Source organism: Sebastes umbrosus, chromosome 1 (genome assembly GCF_015220745.1).
Source record: "Sebastes umbrosus isolate fSebUmb1 chromosome 1, fSebUmb1.pri, whole genome shotgun sequence".
NCBI classification, from domain to species: Eukaryota; Metazoa; Chordata; class Actinopteri; order Perciformes; family Sebastidae; genus Sebastes; species Sebastes umbrosus.
The window spans coordinates 11467960-11493213 of NC_051269.1; the positions used below are offsets into that span (position 1 = coordinate 11467960).

At 42.9% G+C, this 25254-nt stretch overlaps 1 protein-coding gene across 2 annotated transcripts in view; it reads right to left on the reverse strand.

The window, feature by feature from the left end:
- The window catches only part of foxj3 (forkhead box J3), an 87044-nt gene that overhangs the window by 11725 nt on the left and 50065 nt on the right, over nucleotides 1-25254 (reverse strand). For both annotated transcript variants that reach the window (XM_037774732.1, XM_037774724.1), the window contains exons 3-6: nucleotides 12837-12911; nucleotides 7795-7878; nucleotides 5620-5721; nucleotides 708-836 (exon numbers count right to left, since the gene is read on the reverse strand). In XM_037774732.1, coding sequence (XP_037630660.1) covers nucleotides 708-836; nucleotides 5620-5721; nucleotides 7795-7878; nucleotides 12837-12911 — 390 coding nt within the window. The remainder of the gene's footprint in view (nucleotides 1-707; nucleotides 837-5619; nucleotides 5722-7794; nucleotides 7879-12836; nucleotides 12912-25254) is intronic.

Below are 25254 nucleotides of genomic sequence, written 5' to 3' on the forward strand. Positions count from 1 at the left end.
TGGCTAAGAGTGAAGAGGTGATAATAAAGCCAGAGTGTTTACTGTGAGCTGCTGCTTTGGCTGTGTGAGAGAGAGAGAGAGCACATCCATCAGGCTGAGCCGATCGATGCCTAACGCCTGGAGCAGGGAGCACTCTAGGATGCAGGAGGACCACACCAAAGAGGGGGCATCTCTGGTGGGAGGACATCAGAGGCAGCGCTTTCCTTTGTCTGGCTTCCAGGAGCGTGCACATTTTTCTCTGTTTCCCTTAACCCCCTTCCTGATGTTGTACTCCAGCGCATGTCCACCCTGAACCTCGGTCTATTGCTGTCTACGGCTGGCTCCTCTGAAGAAAGCCTCCTGGGGCTTTCTGATCAGATGAAATATGGGATACAGTACACTTTCTAAGTCTGGCGGTGTTTCATTTTCATTCATTTAGTGACTGTGGCTCCCCCACAGCTTGAAAAATGTGGATAAAATAAGAATTTATCATTTGGCCTTGGCGCTTAGTGCTAAACAAATCATCAACTACAGCACATTTATATAAATATCTAGTTACAAATATCCAGCTAAGAGACATTCATGAGCTGCAGCATCGACATCCAGAACTACCAGCATCCTTTAAGGAACAGCAAGGCAACCGAGATGCTGCTGCAGCAGGACCTCATTTGCTCCGTCTTTGTACCGGTGCAAAATGTAGATTGATGAAGAGCGCTCCCTGGTCTTACCGGTGTGTAGCTGTGCACACTGCCCACACTGTTGAGATTGACGGAGGCCAGACTCTGATCAGACAGGCTGTTGTTAAGGCTGCTTCTTGGACTATCGCTCCCTTCCTGGTCTGTGTTGTACAACGCCACCTGAAACACATATATGTACATTAGCTTATTCTCTCTTACACACACACACTTATGTTACTAATAGGGGTACGGGTGTCGCGATATGCCGGTATTGACGATGATCATGATATAATTCAAAAATGAAATATTGATATCATGTTAATAATACACATAATAATATTGTGTAAATAATCCAGCGCCTCCGAAATCAATTTTACATATACCGTTATGATTACAGACTCTCTCTACTGATACATATCATCATCTTCTAGATACGCCTTTATTTTGAAATTCCCATGGCACATCTGTGTCACCATTTCTGTCCAAGAGCAGTAGTAACATTGTCAAATCATATTTTAGTGAGTGTATATAAATGTAGGGCTGGGCGATACGACGACATATATCGTCAAAACGATATAAAAAATGTCTATTGTTCATATTTTTCTATATTGTTTCCATCATGATGATATAATAATCAGCGAGGTTATGTAGGCTTTACATGCTTTTGATTTAGACCAAGATGTGTGTGTGGGTATAAATTTTGATGGGCCTCAATGTCTGCCACCTGTCCTGTAAAATGCATTTATCAGCTGTTTCTGATTCATATTACATTTGCTGTCCCCTTTGCTAGGCCTGTATTTAATTATTTTAAATTATCTATAATTTCACTTGAAAATGTTCATTTTGCACTAAAGTTCTTAATAAAATGAGTAAATACTCAGTACTTTTCATTTGCCAAGTATTTAATTCACACAGGAGTATACAAAAATAGGCTTTACCATGTGGTTATTTCATATTTATTTATTGAACTACCAGAACACAGGCTATAACGTGATATATATTGTTATCGAGATATGAAATTACCTATATCGGGATAGAAGAATTTGGCCATAATGCCCAGCCCTATATAAATGTAACTGATTGTGTTAAATAGGCATATTGATCGCAGCCCGCTGAAGTGAATCAAATTAAATTCATACCGTGGCAGACTGATATCAACAGATATCGTATCATTGTCCAAAGAATCGACAGAATATAGTATGAAACTTGTGATTTACTAATGTCATCTCCACTCTGGCTGATGGTAGAACACGTCGGCATTCCTCTGAGATAATGTCTGTCTATAGTTAAACAATGTAATTTACTATGGAAATGTAAAGCCTGAGCATGTGTGTGTGTGTGCTGCATGCAATGACATGTCATAATAGCAGAGTAATTGCTCTTCACTTTATTGAGAGTGTGTGTGTGTGTGTGTGTGTTGAATACACAGGGTGCTCTGCTGAACACCCACCGCAGTCACTAAGGGGTTCAAGCTGAACGTGAGAAGGGGTCTGGAGACGGCTGAGACATTCCCATCACTAAAGGTCACACTACTGCCGATGTCAGCCACATCTGCTCACCGAGCGCAAATCCGTTTGGGACGACTAACAAAGGATTTCAGTGCAGCCGAGACACTGACCTTTCAATGTAGCAGCGAAAACTAGCCGAAGCACTTCAGGACGACAATCTTAATTATCGTCTAACAAGGTTTAGCCCTCCCACCCTTCCCAAATAAAGTGCGCCGTCAGACAATAGTAAGAAGAACGATCTGGATAATGAATATAATGATACCCACAGAGAATAGTCCATGTGTTGAGTTTTGCATTGTGAGAAAGGAATGGCAGTAATGCAGTGATGGTGTCGCAGCGGAAGAGGGCCTGGCATTCGAGGGATTGGTGTGTGTGTGTGTGTGTTTGTGTGTGTCCGTCCATGACTGAGTGCAGCATGGTGGCTTCTGCTCATCACTGTGAGTGGAACAGAGTGGGCTCTGTGCTCAGCACAATGAGACAGCAGTGGCAGCAGCCTTCGGGCAGGCAGGCAGACTGGCCCGGCCCAGCCCAGCAGCAGCCTGCCTCTCAGCAGCAGCAGTGGACTGAAGCCTCTTGTCTTTCTGCTGAGGCGCAGCGAGCTACCACAGAGGCCACAAGGAGGCAAGGAAACCCTGACTGCCTTCTCTGCTCTGACTGATTGGCCCGCTGACTAACATGCTGGTACGACTCCAGGACGCACACATGCAGAGTGAGAGCGTCCGATCATATTAAGCTTTTAATATGGAGCTTGGCTCCTGAGCTGCTAGAATGAGATACTGCAATTTAAAAAAAAAAAAAAAAAAGAACAAGAGCGGGAATGCTGAATCTAGTGTACGAGAAAGAGGGGTGAGGCTGAAGTAGAGGAGAATAGGAGGGTAGTAAGAGAAGCTCATTAGGCAACTCTAGCCTTCCTCCACTCAGTGTGGGCTTGGCTCCAGTGTTCATTAGCGTGAAGGGGAACTCAATGAGCAGCTAAGACTGAAGGCTTAAGCACGTCTACAGAATCAACCCTACAATGCTAATCAAAAGCAGCGCGCCAAAGAAATATAAATGTTATGTGTAATGAAGTCATAAAACAGGCTTTTAGCCTTAAGTCTCTCACCGCAATCTATTTTTACTCTACTCACCCATAAAGTGCGATGATTTCAAAACCTCACTGCTCTGTGGTTCACGCAGACCCCAGAGTCCCCCGAGTGAAGACACCCACTCGAGTACGCACTGTCACAGACGAACACCCAGTCGCATCTCGCCCACGTACGTAGAAGCATGCGCAAACATATGACACACACACACACACACACCCATTTCTACAGCCACAGATGCGCACAAAGGTACACACACACACACACACACATACAAAAACACACAGACATACAAAAACACACAGACAGAGGCAGGCATGCTCATACAGGCAGGAGCGGCTCCACAGTAAATACTGTGTACGGTGTTAGTTAGCAGGCGAGCGAGTCAGAGTTCTATTCTTAGCAGTGAATTAAGTAAAAAGCCAGAGGTGTCTTTTACATGGGGGCCTAATCTGGAGCATGAGACATGGATTATGAAATCAAAGCAAGATTGGCCCAGGTGTCTCCAACAATGCCAGCTAGTGTTCAGCACAATCCCTGCATGCAGGATTGAACAGACAGGCAGAGGAAGAGAGAAGGAAGGGATATGAGAGAGAGAGGAGAGAGACGAGAGAGGGGGAAAAAAAGCCAGACTATTCATCAGCAAACACACTTCCAACAATCCCCTCTTTTCCCTTCATCATCACACTTCAGTGCCAGAGTTTCATCACATTCACGCCAATGTTTAGGGCCGCCTCAGTACACAACCTTTGGCTGGGGGGAGGAAACGAAAAAGAGAAGGGGGGCAAATGTGAGGAATGTCCGACAGAAGAGAAAAGAGAAAAAGAGATTCCTGCTGGTTCAGTATTCGTCCTGCCAGCGTCTCCCATTGGTCTATCTGAGAAGGCGGGAATGAGGGAGAGAGACTGGAATAGAAAGGGAGAGAGAGAGAAAACCAGAGAGGGAATTCCTGTGGCTTGGCACACCGCACCGAAAGAGGCGTGGCCTGTCGTGTGTTTACAGTGTAAGACAGTGAGAAACAAGCTCTCTCCGAGGAGTCAGGGCCTCAGATCTGTTGCTCTTCCACTTTGTCTGCTGCTCACTTCACCACCGTTAACCGTTTTTGTCACAATCAAGCGAACAAAAAGAGACAAACCTCTTTTTCATCAGCTCTTGGAAATCGCACAGTAGTCGTGTTTTGTGCTTGTTTTAATGTTTTCTGCTTGTTGCTCCTCTGAGTTATTTGACTGGAGGTATTTGATGGCAGGAGTCCAAACTCTAAGCTGTCAGCTCTCTACATTAGGGCCTCATTACGCAGTCATCGCTGGTGGAGACTGGTGCTGCTGTGGCAAGTGCTTGTTCGGAGCAATCACAGAGGGAAAAAAGGGGGTCATCTTTCCCCGCACATAGACCCGTGAGTCGGTCTGCTACAGAGACAAGAAAAACTGCATGTTCTCTGCATGTTCTCTATAGAAACAGCCCCGAGCTAATCGTCGCCGACACACTCGTCATGACAAGCCGAAGCGCTCTGTAACATACTCTACATACATGTACACACAAGTTTCAACTCACGCCGACATATGCTCAGACTTTCGAGCCCCCCGTCACACACCTCTTTCCTATGAGCACTCCTGTTCACATTAAACCGTTTTTTTTTTTGTAATGCTCGCAGCGAATGAATAAGCGACTCTTGTAGGCTTTTTAAAAGTACACTTGAGAGCTGCCCCCACTGGGCCCAGAGGATGAGAGCTTAAGGTTAAAAAGCCTATTTAAATTTCAGAGTGAGCGGCACACTCACAGCTAACAGCTAGCGGTCCCTGTAGCTTTGCTCTGTGATGTACAAGTGGTTCCAAGCTTTTACACATATTAAAAAAACAAAAAAAAGAGAGCGAGCAGAAGGAGCCAGCAGCAGGGGTGGTCACCTGTAGTGTGGCAGCGTAATGTGGTCACCGAATGAGAAACACGACTCTGGGCGTCAACCTCAGCTAAAGGTGCGAATACAGAAAGCCCCATGCAGCGTGCGGCGTATCCTATTGCAAGTCTGCACGGGACTGTGTAAGGTCTATCAGGTTGCAAAGTGCTAAGTATCAGTGTGGGCATCACATTTCCGTACTGAAGATAACAAGAGCCTGCTGCCTGTTGTTGTAGAGGAAAAAAAGGTGCTGCAGTGCAGATAGTTGTGTATTTTGGTGTGGGTTGCATTGCAGAGAAGCTTTAGGCATATGAGCGTGTGCTTGTGTGTGTGTGTGTGTGTGTGTATCTCCCCTCCACTAGAGTGCTCCTCTCTCTGTGGGGAATAGTGCTGTAGGTGGTTGGAGAAGTGGGTGGGGTCAGGGTGCAGCAGTGTAGCCAGGTGTGTGTTGGAGCTGGAGGCTGGATGGCTGGCTCTAGTACCTTGTTAGTCACAGTGTTGATTGCCAGTGTTGGAGAGGCACTTCCAGAGATCATACACTCCATCCCCAAAGACTCCGACTCCAGGCTGTACGGCGTAGAAGCCTGTGGGGGTTGGGGGCGGGGTGTGGAGGCAGACACAAAAAAAATAATAACAATAAAAATTCAACACTATCTAATTATCAAAACACATGAGATCTCACTGCAGCTCGCAAGGAAAGAGCTGTATTATGTTTGTGACAAATCTTCTGCTCAGACCAGATACACATCCATCTGCACAATATATATATAAAAAATAGGGCTGTCAAGGTTAACGTGATAATAACGCAAATTCACTTCAACGCCACTAATCGATCTTCCGAAAGTTGTAGCGGGCTCAGTTTTAAAGCTAGAGTGAAGATACTGGTATCATATGAAACTAGAAAAACCTAAGGAATCCACGAAACCATGTCACACTACCTTGTCAGGAAGGAGGTTAAATAACGCTCCAAACTTGTGCTAAATTTTGGTGAGGAAAAACTGGCATGGCCATTTTCAAAGGGGTCCCCTGACCTCTGCCCTTAAGATATGTGAAGGAAAATGGGTTCTATGGGTACCCACGAGTCTCCCCTTTACATACAGCTGTTGTTGCCTGTTGGACTTGAGCGTTTTCCATGTTATAACTTGAGCATTTTTTTTATGCTAAATGCAGTACCTGTGAGGGTTTCTGAAAAATATTTGTCATTGTTTTTTGTTGTTAATTCATTTCCAACAATAAATATATACATACATTTGCATAAAGCAGCATATTTTCCCACTCCTATGTTGATAAAAGTATTAAATATTTGACAAATCTCCCTTTAAGGTACATTTTGAACAGATAAAAAATGTGATTAATTTCCGATTAATCATGGACAATCATGCGATTAAAATATTTCATCTTGATTGTGACAGCCCTAATAAAAAATAAACAGGATATCTATTGTCATTTGGCAGAGCAACACCTTTATTTAGGTCACATTTGAACTGTGCCTTCTGAGACGATGGAGACAGCAGCCCCCCCATCCCATCCCTCACCTCCCACCCAAACACACGTACAGTACACACACACACACACACAACCATCCCCGTCTTGCTGTATAGGCGCACTGTTGTGAGAGATAACTGCCATGCCTGTCTCACAAAACTGCTTACTGTAAGAGGATTGGCTGCCAACAATACCATTTTTAATTCATGATAAACATAAATGAGATTTCACAAACTCTCAATTTCAATGTCTGAGACCCTTAATGGAAAGCCTTGTAGGCAGACAGTGTCTAGAGAGGGGGGGGGGGGTGGGGAGCACGGCGCATGTGTCCTACAGAAAACACACTTGGTGCGTTCTTTTGTGTCGTGCTCAAATGCATCAGGAGACTGTTGGCAGAGCTGCATATTAAAAACAATGTGCCCTTTTCTGCACCTTTACATTTGTTGTACATAAAATCTCACGCCAGCAAAGTGACTGAATTGAATGAGTGTGATAGTATTTCGATGCTGTAGGGCGACTACATGAACAGCATGTTAAGTTTTATGTAGTCTCTGTGCTTGTGGGTGCGTGGTAGAGAAAATGTTGTGCGTTGTGCGCGTGTGAGTCTGCCTCGCCAGCCTAACAGGGTCCTCCTTTCCTCGAAGGCCCTGCTCAGCCACATTGTGGGGAATGAGGAGACAAGAGCTCGTTGTGTCGGGATGCCCCAGGGCCAGGTCAATCTGAGCGGCTCACTAAAACCCGTACAGCTGTACGTTAACGCTGGACGAAACTCATCCATAATTAAAGACAAAAGCCTCCCGCTCAGAATAGCCGGGGCGCACAGCTCTGCATTAATTGATGTTTGTTAAAAAAAAAAAGTGAGTGCAGAATATAATGTATGTAATGGCTGCCTCGGGCATAGTTTATTAATAAGGACCCCACTTCATGACGGGCTAGCGAAGCAGCATGGAGAGGCAGTTACATAAAGTCTGGATATGAACTCCTACTGAGTCGCTGTGTGTGTGTGTTTATGCATGTGGTATAGAGAAAGAGTGGGAGAGAAAGGAGGGCAAAAGGAAAGGAGGCAGAAGCAGAGACACAGAGGCACAGACGAATACTGAACCGAGTCGAGAGGGAGGCAGAAGCTTTAGCATATGTAGAGAAATGTGTTTTCTTTCTGTCATCAGACTCACCCGCTCTCCAGACCGCGGCCTCTTCTTTGGCCGTGTGGGCAAGGCGTCCTCCTTTGGGTTGGTGTCGATGGCCCAGTAAGAGCCCTGCAAGAAAAAGACCTCATTACATATTGCTATTTCTCGTGACTTTCCTACTGGACTGAGACATTTCCTCTCTCACGTGACAGCACACAAGCATCAAATCTTTCTTTTGCTACAACATTATTTAGATATCAGAGGCTTCGTCTGCTCTGCTAAAAGTCTGCCCTATCAGCCCGAGCCCTTTATTTGAGTTGATAGCTGTGTGTTTGTGCGGCGTGTGGGTGGGCTTTGTTAGTAAGAAAAAAGGCTTGGCTTTTCCTCCTCTGCGGCTGCTTCTCAATGAGAGGCTGGTGAGGGCAGCTGGTGGTGGTGAAATGCTAAGCCTTTCCTGAAGCTGTACTTCCTCAGCCTCAGGTACTGAATCAGAGCCGCTGTTGCCAAGGATGAAGGCTCCACAGTCTCAGGCCAGGAAGCGAGGCAGCGCTAGCCCTGCCGTGTTGCTTTCTTGTTAAGGTCTGAGCAAGGCTAATCAAGGAGAGAACAGTTGGGCTGGCTCTGGGGCTGCAGCTAGCAATTCCACAACCAGGCTGCATTATTTATCTTTGCATTCGGCCCCATTTAATTTATTTTTCAATGGTTTTCTTCCTCGAAGCCGACAGGAACGCCGCGCTCACAGCACAGATTTTTACCCTACGGCCCTGCAAGTTCTGAATTTATTTTTAATATTTCATATGACCCCTGATAAAATCTCAATTGTCCAGAGAAAGTGAGATCAGGACCTTTAAAATTACTTCCTTAGCAGAGAGAATAATTGTTATTTCCACGAGAAATACTCTGAACAACAGCAGAGGCCATAGAACAGGCTGTATCTCAAGTATCTATACAATAACCGCTGCATAATGGCCCTGCTCTTGTAAAAGCCAGCGAATCTGTTATTTTCACGCAGCTCACATACACCACTGCTGCGATTGTTAAAATGAAAAGCCAGCGTTGGCCTATATTTGTCAGGGGGTTAAAATTATAAGTTTTAATATGTGCGAGGCTTTGGGGTCAATTAACATTTTCCTCAGAGGGAAGAATAATTCACAGCACAATCAACCAGAGATGAGGAAACATCTTATATTGATGTAGGCTACAGTAAAAATGCAGCAGAAAGCTCATTACCCACCCTGTGTTTTTACAAGAAGCTTCACCGAAGAATATATGTAAAGGTGAGAAAAGGTGTCTGTTCATCCCTGTGTTGCATGCAGGTGTTAAACGCAGGGGTGCAGATCCAGATGTTTTAAAAATACGGGGTCAGAGAGACAAAGCCACGCTTGGTGGTGTTTCTTTTAATTAGGGGGGGGAAGAAAACATTAAGTTAACCCTCATGGGAGGGGAGTTTCTGCATTTCCCTACACCCACCCCAAGAGAGTTGGCAGGAAAAAAGAAAAACACATAAAGAGTCATTAAATTATTCACAAATATACTGAAGCATACTGTAGCAATGCCAAGCGAAGTGAGCCCGTGGAGTCTGGGGCAAAGCCACAATATCCTCTGCAGCCATAAAACAAAGGCTGCTGTAAAGATTTTTTTTTTTTTTTTTTTTTTAAACAAATCCTGATAACAGGCGTACTTCTACCTGCTCTCTTCCCGTAAATGACGCAGCTCATTTTCATACATCAACATGAATTTTGTCATCTAGTTCCCCTTTTGTGTGTAAATATAGGAAGGACAAACACAACAAGTACACCGGTTATCCTGGCAACTCCGGGCCGAGATATAAGAGCAATTAAAATACAGATTATTAACGGTAACCTTCACAGGCTTGCATTTCTACCTCCGAGGTAGACAGGGTGTGTGTACGTACAATACCGGCTGTCATCTCTTACACCATCTCGGAGAGAGAGAGAGTCAGACGGAGAGCGACATGACTCTCCTATCTCATCCAACCAGCAGTTCTCATATTCCTGCCACATTACAATATTGATGCAACATATCAAGAGCGGCTAGCGCCTCTTTGAAGTTGTCTTCGGGGGGGAAGGGAGTGAGGAAAATTCCAAATTAAACATTAAGGATGCGAGCATGTTGGCCATGCATTTGGAATGGGATCCATACAGCAATAGATTATTTTGTATTTAGTGGAGCAGCTCCCAGGAGTGTCAATATCAGAGGATTACAGCAAAACATGAAATTAGCATTCAGTCCCCATCCTCTACACAGCTAGGCGTAGCTCTTCATGCATGTGTCGGTGTGTACGTGCGTGCGCGTGTGTGTGTGTGTGTGTAATTATTTGTGCGGTTCCCTAAGCATATGTAGCGTATGCTCCGACAGTGCCGGGATGAAATCTGGGTTAGGCTACATATGGTTAGACCTATGCATGCCTTTAGAGTAAATATAGGCTCCTTCTTCATGAAGTACTCGGTGGACCAGGGGGACGCTACTTATCGGGGTTGATGTCGCTACAGATTGTGAAGTAAATCGGGCTGAAAAAGGAACTGTAGGTGGTACAACTGAAATTCAAATGTCAAATTAACATGTTGGACTATACATCCTTTTACAGAGAAGAAAAATGGGAGCTGAGTAGAGAGCAAATGAGGGCTGACTTTTTTTCCTGAATAGGTTCAGGTTCACCTTGAGTAACTACTTCAGGGATGCAAGATTCTGGGATCTCATTTATAACAAAACGGGGCCTGAACGAGGCGTACTCCACTTCCAACACAAAAGTTGTGAGATCTGTAAAAACAAACTTGAGAGGAGAATGTGCGCACCTGTACGGGAAATCTGAACATTTTTGAGACGGGGGGGAAATTGGCGATGCAGATGGTGAGGTGATGAATTGAAGCCAGATTGTATAATGATGCCGCTCACAAATTTAATTTCACTTAATATCAAACGTTAATTACATGTTATCTTAAACATTAAAACCAGCAGTGTTATTTGTGTTTGTACTATAACTATTCCTTAAGCAATTTGAAAAGATATAAGACAACTCAAATCTTAAATCAAAGTTTTCTACTACTGTGCATGCATCACCAAGTACAATTTGAGTTTTCCTATAGTTTTTGTGTGTAAAACAGCTGAAGTGAAGTGAACACGACTGTGCTGTCAGGCACACAGAGCGCACTGGAGACACCGCAGTGCACCACACACACTCTGCTTTCTCCATCACTTCACCCAGCACACCATCACCATCTGCACATATGGATTGTGTAAATTAGCAAAGTCTGGGAAATAAAGTGACAGCTCTCGAAAAAATCCTCACACTCCGTATCCTCATTATCAGTCCTAATGCAGGCCAAGTTCATCATAAGAATACTTAAATAAATAAAATTGTGTTCACTTGTCAAACGTCCATTTTCAAACGATATCCAGGGTGGGGGATATTACTGATTGTTCCAATCATTTTGGCAAGTTGTGAAGCGATCAGTCTGATTGCTGTAAACATATAAATTACTGACACTCTTGCATAATGCTGCGTGATTCACCGTAAAGAACTATTGATCAGCAGGCTCGTTTATATGCAGAAACATTCATGAGGTGTTTTGCATTGACCATTTATGGTTGAATGTGGGCGTGTAGAGGGCGTGATATGAGGCTGATTCACCTGCGCACATTTCCAGGTGGACTGTGATTTATAAAGGGAACATTGCCTGCAGGTGTGCGCACGCACGGTTGTATACTTTTTTCTTTTTTTTTGGCGCATGCCATTTTCAGCTTTTGTGCACACTAAGGATGGGACGATATAGGATTTTATTGTGGATCGCGATAAAAAACATCCACAATTAGTTGATCGTGGTGAATTTCCATTATCGGGATAATCGTGAATGACTTGAAAAAGCGGACTAGCAAGTGATAAATAGGACCTGATTTTAAAAAGACAGAAATTATCATGTAAAAGAACAGACCCACACAGTACTTTTTAAAATTAAATTATCCTATATTTATGCAGGGGGACATTATGAGTTATGATTACCATTTAAGATTGTTTGTTTTTCACACAAAAAAAAGATGTTTTGTCCTATGTGTGATGCCATAGAACTATTTGTTTATTAACAAAATTTAAAGTAAAGTGATTCCAGTATATTTTAGTGCCATTTTAAGAGTTTTAAGCATATTTTGACGATTATCCAGCTAATATCATGAATAGGGCTGACCCAAATGCTTCGAAGCTTCAACCATTGCCACGGTAATCCAAATCACTATTCGAATGCTTCGTTAATCATTTTTTTTTTTTTAAATATATATATATATATATATATATATAAGTATGAAATAATAATTAGAAATTCCAAAGTAGCCCATGTGATGAGGAATAATCCCAAAACATTATTCATTATTCATATTCAACGTTACTTATTATTAGTTTTTCTCAGAGGGATATTGCTGTTTGTTGTGTGTAGAGGTATGTGTGTGTACAGTAGTGCGGCAGCGGCACTGAAACGGGGGAGATGGAGACAGACAGAAGAACATGTCATCCTGCTGCACCGCGAAGTTTCGAATACCTTCAAATATTTCTCACGGAAGCTTTGAAGCCAAAAAAAAAATGTGTATTTCCGGACAGCCCTAATCATGAATCACAATTATTTTGGCCAGGATACTTGTGACGTGAAATTTTCATATCGTCCCATGTCCAGTGTGCATGTACACTTTTAGTGTGGATCCCACACACTGTTTTATAGATGAGACCTCTGACTTCTACCCTGATATGGCCCCATTCTACAAGTCTTTCACTTTTTTTTCCATCACCCACATCTGCTGTCTGCGCTGGTCCAACAAACTAGTCTCTCCTTACATTTGAAATGCAATTCTGTGGGGGTGGGAGGTTCATAATAGATTACGAGCATGCCATGCATTTCCAGACTCAGAGTCCTGGCAGCCATTCAAAGGTAACATTTTTCTACCAGAGATAGAAGAGAGATAGCGTGATGTTGTGAATTCTGACAGCTGAGAAACTAAACTAAACATATTTGTATATTATATATTGTAAATTGCATGCATTCTTTTCAGTTTATAATCAAATTCGTGTTTAACAGGCTCACCTTTCCTGGGTCATCTTTGGAGCGAGGCACTTTGAGAAAACACTTGTTCAATGACAGATTGTGCCGTATTGAGTTCTGTGAAAGGAAAACAGAGAGAGAGAAAGGTGGCGAGGTGAGTGAACACATGTCAAAAATCAGATTACACAAACAAGTCTGCAGTACTTGAGGTTGGAGATATTCACAGCCAGCAGCAACAAGGGCGTACAACTTGTTGGCATGTATCATTTAGGTTTAGTCACAGCTCCTGTCATCGAGGTCAGCTCGTTTCAGTAGCGTGAGATCTGGCCTGCGACTGTGTCCAGATTTCACTCTGCGCACATATACAATCTGTGCACAACGCCACCAGGAAGCAATATCTTTCATCAATGTCCAACAAACTGCATTCTGGTTGCACAACATATCGAATTCCTCGGGTGCCAAAAATAGGAGCCAGAAGGAATCCCACACTGGGATGGTTGCTGATACCGGGGCCTGATATTAATTAATGCTTCAGCGAGCTCCTGTGGGGGGAGGAAATAAATTATGTAGATCATTCTGAAAGTTAACTCATTACGGTGTTACAAGCTCCTTCACAGCGGTGAAGAGGGAGGTTCATCCAGCTGCCTGATTGGGGAGGCGAGGTGGGCTGAAGTAGCCACAAGGGCTGGAGAGCGATGCTCCAGGCCTGGGTTAACCAGCCACAGCAAGGCCCTCAGAACCAGCTGGAGGCAGGCCAGCCGAGGGCTTACAAGAGCCAATGGATGCACACGTTTCTCCACTCCACTTTATGGAGTGGTATTGACAGATGGCCACACTAAAAAGCTGTAGGATTCTCTGATGAGTTTAACGGATGCACAAGATAAGTAGAGAGAGGCACAGAGAGACAGAGAGAGAGAGAGAGAGAGAGAGAGAGAGAGAGAGAGAGAGAGAGAGAGAGAGAGAGAGAGAGAGAGAGAGAGAGAGAGAGAGACAGAGAGACCCCCAAGTGCAAAAGATGGGAGCTGCTTATTCAACAGTATTATAGGCAATTATACCACAGGAGGGATGATAATGACAGCCTCGTTGTAATGCTGTCAATCTTTCTGGTTAAATCACTCTGAAATGCCAATGCAAAACTGTTCTCCAACAGAAAGGAGAGAGGGGGAAACTGGTGCCACAGTCAAAACAATTCTGTTCTTGTGCCAGAAGGGAATATTTTCTGAAAGTGAAACTCAACCCAAAATCTATCTTTTTGAGTATCAAACAATCATTCCCGTAGGCTTGAAAGAGGGTTGTAAAAAGTCTGCTGTTTGCTCCTTCACAAAGAATTCCATGTTACAATGGATCCCCAAAAAACGTGTTGACGACACTGGCTCTCTGTTGCAGCTCGCATCGAGTTCAGGACTCTGGTGGTGCTAGCCTGCAGGGCAGCGAAGGGAACTACTCCTTCGAACATCCGAACCATGGCCAAACCTGCACTCTGACACGCCCGTTGCACAAAGGAGCACAATGCCCTCCTGGTCAAGGCTCTACTCTTCCCTGCGGTGGTGGAATGAACTGCATACCCGAAGTCAGGACCGCAGAGTCACCGCCCTTACTCTGCCGCAGGCTGGAAACCAGACTTTTCAGACTACACCATGCTTAGCACTTACTTATTGTCCTTAGCACTTGTACTGTAGCACTGAACATGCTTTCAGTTGTTTAATAAGGGTTTGCACTTAAAATGTTTGATGACATCTCACTCTTGCTCTCTTATCAAGGTTGAATTTATTGTATGACATTTTTTGTAAGTTGCTTTGGAAAAAAAATGTCTGCAAAAAATGAATGTGATGTTAAAAACGTTTTCAGAGTGGAAGAAAAAAACATCCAATAGAACCTCATAACATACTTGAATCATAATCCATTACTCTACCTCGAGTAAAATGGCTGAAGAAGCTCCTTCCGTGTGTTACAATATCGCCTTCCTCAAACTACAAAACTCTACTTGGAAGTAGCGTAAGAGAAGTGGATTATGCTTTAGGACATTTTGACACTCTTTGTCTCACTACCATTGTAATCCAATATAACTGACACAAATTCAAGATAACCATAGCTCATCCTGTTGTTTCCAAAGGAGCTCAATACTAAATTTTAACAGCCGGCTGTTAAGACTGCAGGGCTGAGTGTTTGATACTCAAAAGATTTTGGGCGGAGTATCACCCAAATACCTGAACTGAGGAAATTAAAACCAACATCAACACGGCGCACAATAGACAATAGGGTAATAAGAGACGCAGATTCTCACAAGCCATGTGAGAAGCAGGCACAGTACGCCTACACACGAGATTATCAGGAATCAAAATAAAGTTGACACAAAACAGAAGATGCCCACATTTAAAACACTTTCATATCAATAAATCTGTGAAGTATTTTCTCGATTAACTGATTAATTAGTCTACGGCACGTCAAAAAGAGTAAGAAATCCCCATCACAAGTTGTGAGAGCCCATAGTCACATCTTCAAATGTCTTGTGTTATCTGAACCCAAAGATATTCATATTTATTTTAAATAATATAAAACAGAAAAGTAGAAAACCGTCACATTCATCTTCATATTTGTTTGAAACTGCAATGATTAATCAGCTATCAATGAATTAATTTTCTGTTGACTGATTGCATTGGCTCTAGTTTACCGTATTTTAAGCATTACCACAAGCACACAAACATTATGGTCCATTACAGCCTCCGTTACACACCAGAATACATTCATGGAGAGGTCTCAAACCGCAATATATTTTGGTCACACTGCTATCGGATCTTCAAAACTAGATACGGAAGCACTCAAGCTTGCACTGCGATAAGTGGTGGTCTGAACGTAATCCAGCCACAAGATAGCCACCTTCCCTGACGCAGGGAAACGCTAATCTGTAGAATCAGATCTGAAAAGTCACATAGACTTGATACATGAATCCAAACGCAATAAGACAGGCAAAGTGATCTGGCTGTTCTAGTGTAGGAGTAAGGGGACTGATTGACCCCAACGTTGAGTTCACATAAACGTGACTCTGAGGCTCACAGATGCTCGTCCTCGTCCCAACCCGACTTCTTAACACCGACTGCAGTGACGGCACCATTACACAGGCCTTGTCCTTTTAGCCTCGCTCTGTCCCTTGCCTTGTCACAGTTCGACTTGAGCTCAGATGAATAAAACAAAGTGAACGCAGAATGCGATCATGCATAGTGGATGGTGACAAACAGATATGAGGCTCTCAAGTTAGCCAGCCACTGTAGGCTACTTTAAAACATGTCCAACAGGGGAGTGTCTGAGCGGGACGGTGTGATGCAAGCTGTACAATGACATATACACACTTAAGTACTTAAAAAACATTTTCCCCTCACAGCCTTCGAGTGTGTGTGTGTGTGTGTGTGCCACTTGATGCCAGGCGGACAGGAGCAGCTGAACTTGCGCAGCGAGGTGGCTCTATCCATTAAGGACCTTCTGCTGGGCCTAAATCATTGATACAGTCAAGCAGCCAAGGCCTGCCGCTACATTAGAAGTTTACTTTTTAATGAACTCTTACTCTGCCTGCTCTCTTCTCCTCCTGACAGGGCCCTGCGCCCGCCTCGACGTCCCCATATTGTGTCAGACATACTCTTTCCACTGCTTGTGGTGTGAAACTAACAGGTTGTGGGTCATTTGTAGGCGAAGAGATGAACCAGAACAAAAGGGGACTTTAAGATATTACAACTGCAGCAGGGGGAAGAAACAGGATGACAGCGACAGTCGCTGCATTTGATAGATCGCAGTGTGTTTGCTGAGTAGGAAGGAAAGGGGAGAGCAAGACAACGATAGGCTGATGAAAAATTAAGGCCAATTACCGCTGCGCATATAAACAATATGTCAGCATCTGAGCAGCAGCTCCTTAGATTTACAATCTAAGTCTGTGTGAGTACAAAGCTTTACGACAGTGGGCTATAAGGTGTGTATTAGGGTACGAGTGGATCTACAGTACAGAGAGACGTGAAGTAGGTGGAAGAGGTCAGAGGGTGTGAACAGCGATACACAAAGTGAGTCAGACAGAGCTCACTGCAGGGGTCCTGCCCAAGTGCTGCCCAGCATCTACCTGCAACCCCCACAGAGCACTTCATACCCAACCTCAGCACAAGCCTGTGTGTGTGTGTACGTGGGATGCCTCCTACACACCTAAAAAATCACACACACACACACTGGTACGTGTCTCCTAACAAATGGCGGTGATTTAACACACCAGGACAGCAGTGGAGGCGTAAGCAGCTCCGCCCTCGCTGCCCCCCACCCCTGCTGAGGAGCGCTGCAGCTCAGCAGAAGGGCCGCCAGGGGAAAGTAGGTCAGGCTGACCTCTGCGCTCGGCGTGTCAAACGTTCAGAGTGAGCTAAAGGGACAGGCCGTGTCAGAGCCCTGCTCCTCACAGCTGGGGAGGAGAAGGCACCCTGTGCACACGGCCAGGGACCCAAGGGAGCGAACTCGGCATGCTGGGACAGACACACGTATGCACACATACCGGTTATGACATAGGGACGAACACCAGCAGCCGAGGGAGAGGAAGAGTGGTCCAACGTGAATAAATCAATGCCCCCGTAGGTTCCTGGCCTTCCCACATTCACACCATCTTCCTGCAACTTTATGCCTCTAGACAAAGCTTTAAAAAAAATAAAGTGTGTGGGGGCTCTAGCCAACCAACACACGGCCCACTCTTGTATTTCCCACAACTGCAAAAAAACAGTTGTGGTTTTACTTGAAACATTCCTGAGTGAGTGTACAATGACCTAGAGGTGCTCTTAAAGTGTTAAGATTAAACTCCAAATGGAGGGGAACTTAAATGCTGCTGGATTTGCCATCTTCGTGATCAAAGTGTTCTCCCTGCTGTAGCATTGCAGTGTGTGGGAAAATAGGCAGTGGCGGACGGTGTCAGGGACCAGCGGTTAAACATTACAATGACCTCCGCTGCAGGAGCGGCTCATAAAGGCAAATGCTCCAACTAAAAATGATTCCCGAGTTAAATTTACATTTCCAATAAAGAGCAGGTCTGGGGAGAAAAGCAAAAGGATGCACAGTTTCAAAGCTTAGGGTGAGGCGAGGTTAGTTTAGGTGACAGTGTGTGTACCCAAACAGTCTTTTCACAATCACAATGAAATAGAAGACAGCATGTACCACGGGGCTTTTAGAGTGAAAAAACAGCCATGTAAAAATATTATACAGGTCTGTGTTGCCACATCTAATATTGTGTGTGGAGCGTCTGTACAATGACAAATCAGAAGAAACAAACCTTGCTGGAGCCATCGCTTGGAGGATAGGACCTCAACCTCTAATTGACCTGTCAGCAAGTCTGAATGATGGAGGGATATAAAAGACTTGAGCCACTGCCGAGATAGATGCTTCAGATCGGTTTGAAAAATACAGAAATAAGATCTGTTGGATGGATGAATGGTGAGACGGAGAGAAGGAACAACTGGTCATTGAGTGGGTGAGTTGAGCAAGTGAATGAATGAATGAAACTAATGGAAAGAAAGACAGACCAAGAGAAAGACATGAGTGCCGGGTACATGTTACTGATAGGGCTGTCAAAGTTAACACGATAATAACGCGTTAATGCACATTCGTTTTAACGCCACTAATTTCTTAACGCATTAACGCAATCGTTCTTTCGGAGGTTGTAACGGGCTCAGTTTTAAAGCTAGAGTGGAGATACTGGAACCAGAAATAATAGGTTGTCACAAAGGAGGTTGAATAACATTCCAAACTTAGGCTAAAACAATATTTGTCATTGTGTTTTGTTAATTGATATCCAATAATAAATATATACATACATTTGCATAAAGCAGCATATTGACAGCCCTAGTTACTGAACATGGAGTGTAGGTATCGCTGAAAAGAGTGGCTGGTGCGAGTAGACAGTACTGAAATAATGAAATTTCATCATCAGGAAGTTCGTCTAAAATGATGAAGCATTTCTTGCTGCATGATAGAAGAATGCTGCTTCTTCTTTTTTTTTTAAATAAAATTAGTTTTTTTTTTTTTTAAATTGTCAACTATTCTGATAGGCTAATTTTTATTAATAATTGAAGTAATCTTTCAAACAAAAAACTCCAAACATTCTTTGGTTTCAGCTTCTCAGATGTGAGGATTTGTTGCTAGACTTGTATATATGTACGATAGTACTCTGTATATCTTTGGGTCTCAGACTAGGGCCGAACGATTTTGAAAAAATATCTAATTGTGATTACTTTGACTGATATTGCAATTGCGATATGATTAACGATATTAGAGGGAATGATACTCTTTACATCATTATTCTCATTTTCATTGAAAACCATTAAAATGATTATGGTGTGATTTTTGCGGTGATCTGTAGCAAACAAAGATGTTTTCTTAAGCCTTTAGAATATTATGTGTATGTCAGGACATCTCTGCAGCACAATATTTAATTTAAAATGGTATTTTGACACACGTTTTGCTTTTAACAAGTATTGCGCCTCCTGCGATTTGAAAATTGGAGTAGGCCATATTGCGATTTTGATTGAATTTTCATTAATTGTGCAGCCCTAATTAAGACTGAAAAACGAGTTGAATACGTCACATTAGGTTGGAGGAAACTATAAGTGCCATTTTTCACTATTTTCACATTCAGCATTGAAAATAACAAATCAAATGGTCTTTTAGTGTTTAACCTTGACAAAATTGTATGATTTAAAAAAAATAGCAAATACAGAATATTCTCAAGTATTTAATCTGCAGCAACAGATTTTGAGAATAGTAAGTTTATCATTTATTTCAGTACTGAGAACAACAATATCTCCGTATCTCTCCACTTAACAATTTCATTGACAGTTACATTTCTGCCAAGCCCAATGAAAAGTCAAACCTGAAAATCAAAAAGGGGTGACAATGAGGAGCGGTAAGAAGTGAGTGCAGCAAGCAAGCCCACATTAAAGAAGTGAATCAGTAGAGATACAGTACCACACTCTCTCTCTCTCTCTCTCTCTCTCTCTCTCTCTCACACACACTCACAGGTAGATTACTGTATTTTTAGGCCTTTGTTATTTTATGTGACCCCTGTGACATGCCCACCAACACAGAACATCCTCTCAGCCTTGGGGATCTGCACCGAGGCCAAGGAATGTAGCACCTTCGCTGTCTATTTGTAGTGGGTGTGGGAAGACATGTGGGATGCCACAGCATTCGCTCAGCAAGGTACCGCTTTAAGAAAAAAAAAAATGATTTATTGGACACACATACACACAGGTAGAGAAAGGTAAGTTGGTCCAGGTGCAATCACCAGATGATTTAATCCTGTTAGCTGTGAGAAGAGCTGCGACCCTGAGGCCGTTAGAACGAGGCTCTTCTGACTGACTGGATGAAAACCTGCTGTGTGATGACAAAGGAGCGCCGGGATGCTGCTTGCTTCACTTTATGAACACTTATAACCACTGTCACTTTCTGCTTTACTGCATGAAAATCATGATAGTAGTAGGTAAAGTGGGTTTTCTTGGGCTTCAATAATGACATGAAGCATCTATTAAAGACATTTATAATTATATTATAACACTACTAACGCCTTATTGACTACAGTGACCCCCTCCCCCACCGACACCATACTGTCAGACTCAAGAAGTCTGCCAACACACACCGCCAAGCTCGCTCGCATCTAGCGGAGCTACCGAGAGACGCAGAGCCCACACTCAAATACAAATGAAGTCAACTATAACGATTTTCAACTTGATTTTTTTCAACCATCTTCAAAGGCATTTGATCTGCCTCCCTTGGCATCTGGTAGTTATGTGTTGGCATGCTAGGTTTTAAACCCCGTAGTCTCTGATCTTTACTGACTTGTATGTAGTTTTAATAAAACATAAACACTTTGCTTGCCTGCTGCAGAAAAATACATGCCAAGGTGAAATCTGTCATCAATATAATAACCTGCTACCCCGCGCTAGGAGAGCTCTATGTCTATGTCCATAACGCAAAGACAAAAGAAAATGAGCAATCAAGAAGAATCTAAATGATCGCTAACTTTTGCTATGTAGACCCAGGTCATCTGGTGTAGCACATTGAGGTATTATAGTAATTAGAACTCAACAGCCACTTGTGCAGAAGGAGACGACACTATGGGGAAATTGTATTTTTCTCCCCCCCACCCCACCACCCCAACAGTGAGCATTTGGCTAAATTAAACCCATTTTTCACTGGCGGGCTCATATAATGAAGGCGATACAAAGAAATTAGCTTGATAAGCGATTACATGTTGTGTGGACTCAAAAAGAACGTGTTATCAGGAGAAGTGAGAACAGTGACGGCAGCAAAAAAACCCCGACCTTTCAGAACATTTACAATAGTGAAATGCTTGAACTTTATTATAAAGAGCTGTAATTAATGAAAATAAATACCAGGAACAAAGACAAAAAAATAATAAAAGCTGCCAAGGTTTGCCTGCCACTGCAGGGGAGCCAATTGAGATGACAGCTGAGGTCACTGGTTTGCATCAGCCTCCACAGGTGTATTGTTTTCCAGAGACCAGCTCCATACATTCAAACTGCAGGAAAGGCAAAGAGGATAGACAGAGAGGCCGCAGGTACAAAAAGTGGAGAAAAAAAAGAAAAGCCGCCTCAGATATTTATTCTAGATAAATACAAGCTAACAGACGTCTACAGCAACACTAGACTATCTCTGATAACTACAGCAGTCGTAGCAGACCAAGCTGTCTACACATTAACCACTGTCAGATACACATTAACCAAAGAAATCTGCAAACATAAAGTCAAAGTAGAGCTTACCTGCCAATTCTGATACCAAGAAAGCAAAGCAATCCAACTGTACCTGCCAAGTAATTTTGCTGAGGGTAATCCAGGGATACTGACTCCTATAGAACTCAGACAATAGACCGAGCCAAAACAAAAAACCCCATCGTTCTCCTGTGGCATAAAAGAAGTCTATGTGCTGCACCAAGGATGTTCCCTTTTCAGCGGAAGCGTGGGGGGGTTAGAGACCAAACGCTCCAATATAAATGTTCTGAACTCAATCTCATTCAGGCACATGCACCCACATTTCCCTCCCTACCTGCTTTGTTGCTGTAAGGCCAACCTTGGAAGGGACCTGCAGAAATTCAAGGAAAAAAACAACTTCTGCATTATTTTCTAGGTGCACTTGAGGTTACAGCCCTGGCTTGAATGGTACGTTGAAAATTCGAGCATTCCCCTCATAAATTGGGAGGTGGTCACTGCAGATTTGAAAAGCTGTGGGGGAAAAATTCACTTAATGCAACGCTGAATGGCAGGTCACACTGCAACAAAAGCCCTGAGTCACTCACATGAGGCCTATTTGATCACAGTCCTTCAGAGAGCCATCCGTCTTTGTCTCTCGCTCTCTTTTGCTGATATTTGTGCCTCTCCCCGCTCCGTCTCACTCCCCTCGCTCAGAGACAAACCGCACAGTCAAACTGCTTGTTGCTACGCTATTGCACGGCGCAGCGTGCAGAAGTGCAGCATTATTTCATTAAGTGGATTATTTCAGAACATCTCTGACCTTCGACAGGGTTGTCATTGGTGATGAACCGAGAAGAATTGAGGAGAAATGATGATGGGCACAAACCTCTATGGAGGTTGGCAGGATTGAGTGATAGATAACAGTAAAGCAGTCAATACAACACACAGTAGATTAGGCTGGGATAAAAAGGTTGAGGCACGGCAGGATTAAAATCAAGTCGGGAGATCAAAATAAAAGTGTGCAACAGAGTTTGAGCCAGGATTGTCTGGGAGGGGATTAATTGGGCCCATTAATACCTTTCTAGGGGGTCACTGATGGTAATTAATATTAAAAATCCTTCAAAAATCCCTTCTTAACAACACATTTTATTCTCTGGCTTTTAACTCACTGTGAGAGTTGCCTTTCTTTATCATTAGCCTCTGTCTTTAAACATGTTTTTTGTGTTTTCACTGTGTTGATTTTATGGTTTTTGTTATATTATGATTATACAGCACTTTGGTCAACTGTTGTTATTTTTCAAATGTGCTTTACAAATTAATTTGGATTGGAAAATTACATGACAATTGATAGATACATTATATTAGACGGATAAATTTGTTTTGTTTTCAATTAAACAAATGCAATTTTTTTATTTCATCTATGGATGAAAAATAGGCCGATCAAGGAAGAACACAAATTTTGTTTCACCAATTTTAACTCTGCCAATAACAAATATTTTATCAGTATTTTGCTTGGTATTAACTGTATCTACTTACTGTAGCTCACACTTAGAGATAACAGCTACATTACTGCAGATCTTAAAATGACCTTTTCACAACTCTAATCATAAAATACATTCAAATGTGAAATTATATTTAATGGTAACTGCTTTGTAGTTCTCTACTTCTGGTAATTGCTGGTAAGTCACGACATCGGATATCATCTCAATGATCCAGTTAACAGCTCCTCAGCCTCCCCTTTAGCTGCTGATGAGCTAACGGTAACGAACAAACCATCTCTGGCCGACAATACAGACAGACAGCAGTTTGCAATGCACATTTCTAGGTAACAGGCAGCATTTTTGTGTTAGAGTTTGGCGAACGCACACAATAGATGTTGATACAGCTTATAAAAATCTAAAAACGAGGAGCCTACAAACAACTTCCACACCGATCCTGCCCTTGATTTTATGGGGACGAGTGGGAACAGGGGGGTTGTAGTGATGGGACATTTTAGGGGGTTATAGTCACAATAACGCACTCTGGTTCAAACTCAGTCTATCTATTCTCATGCACTCAGCACCTAAGGTCATCACAAGTAACATCAGCCTTGAGGAAACAAAAGCAATTGACAGATACTCGAATGGGAAAAAAGACGTAGCACACACTGTGTGCTTGGTCACTCGAGACAAACTGGGAAGCTGGTACAGTACAGACTGACAATATCAGCACAGAGAGCCGGCTTGCACACAGTGCTGCAAATTGAGTCTGGTTCTCTGAGCGACGCAGGCTCACACTTTCCTCCTGTGCTACAGTACACAGGGCGCTTTTTCTCTCCCTTCCTCCTCCACTGCAGAGGCAGCACAAGGCCATGAAAGATTGGAGGCAAAGTGACGTCCTCCGGTTTATCCTCCCTGAAAGCCTTCGCATGCTCTCAGTTCCACATGAGGGATCTGATGAAAGCCGTTTGTCAGTACGCCACTTAATTATCAGCCAGAAGAAGAGCCTCTGATGCTATCCTCTGACAATGGCTCACAGCAGCCTGCTGACTACAGTGCCCACTAACAATGAAGAACTGACTGCAGCTACTAATGGTGACGGGGTAGTGCCAACTGTCCACTTAAGAGTTAGACAAATTAAGTAACGGCACAGAAAGCCTTTTGTGTGCCACTTCTTCAACGTATATTCTTTTTCTCCGTAGGCTTTAAGGAGGCAAATTTTACATCTTTATACCAAGAATGTAAAAATGGGATGTTTGGAAGACAAAATGCAAAGCAGAACAAGTCCTACTGAAAACATATTACATCAAGCGGAGGAGAAACTGAGACGTTTTGACCTTTTATTTTTCCTGCATGTCTACACAAACATTATAGAGCTTACGCTGCTGCTCAATATGCACGTTAGCGACAGACTGCAAATAAATAAAACAGTCGCATGCATTCCTTAACCTTCTATCTTTAAATAATCATATTCTTGTGACTGCTGACTGTTGAGAAGCAAATAGTGACCATAGCTACATACCACTATTATTTCTGAGCAGATGGATAAAAAAAAAATCTATTAATGTTGATATAGTTAAAGAAACTCTAGCATCAGAATCAAATATAACAGTTGAATATCATACGGAGGGAAATGTTCAGCATGAGCACTTTCGACCACTCAAACACACACATCCATAGACTTACACATACAACAACCTTGTTGATTGGGTTTGGTCCATCAGGATCTAATACGATATTATCACGATGCTTAAGTCACGATACAATCTTATTGCAATTTTAAACATTTTGCAATATGCTGAGTATTAGGATAAGATATTTTGAGATTTATTACCTTTTTTCAACTACAAATTATTTTTTTGTAATATGTATTAGATTTGATTTCCTTCTGAAAGGAAATCACAGACCCGTCCAAAAATCCATTAGCAATTTTAAACATTTTGCAATATGCGGAGCATTGCGATAAGATATTTTGAGATTTATTACCTTTTTTCAACTGCAAATTATGCAGTTTGTCAACATCTGTTTTATCTAATAAGATACAGCTTATATATAGCTCTAAGATTGAGCCTGCTACAACCTGAAACAACAACTGAAACACAGAATAGCAGCCAGGCCCGCCAGCGGATTGTTAAGAGATTAATAGTTTATATAATGCGTGTATCGATACAATATTGACACGCAAAATATCGCAATACTATGCTGTATCGATTTTTCCCCCCACCCGTAGTGTCCAAAAAAATTAGGGTATGTGCCCCTCAAAAA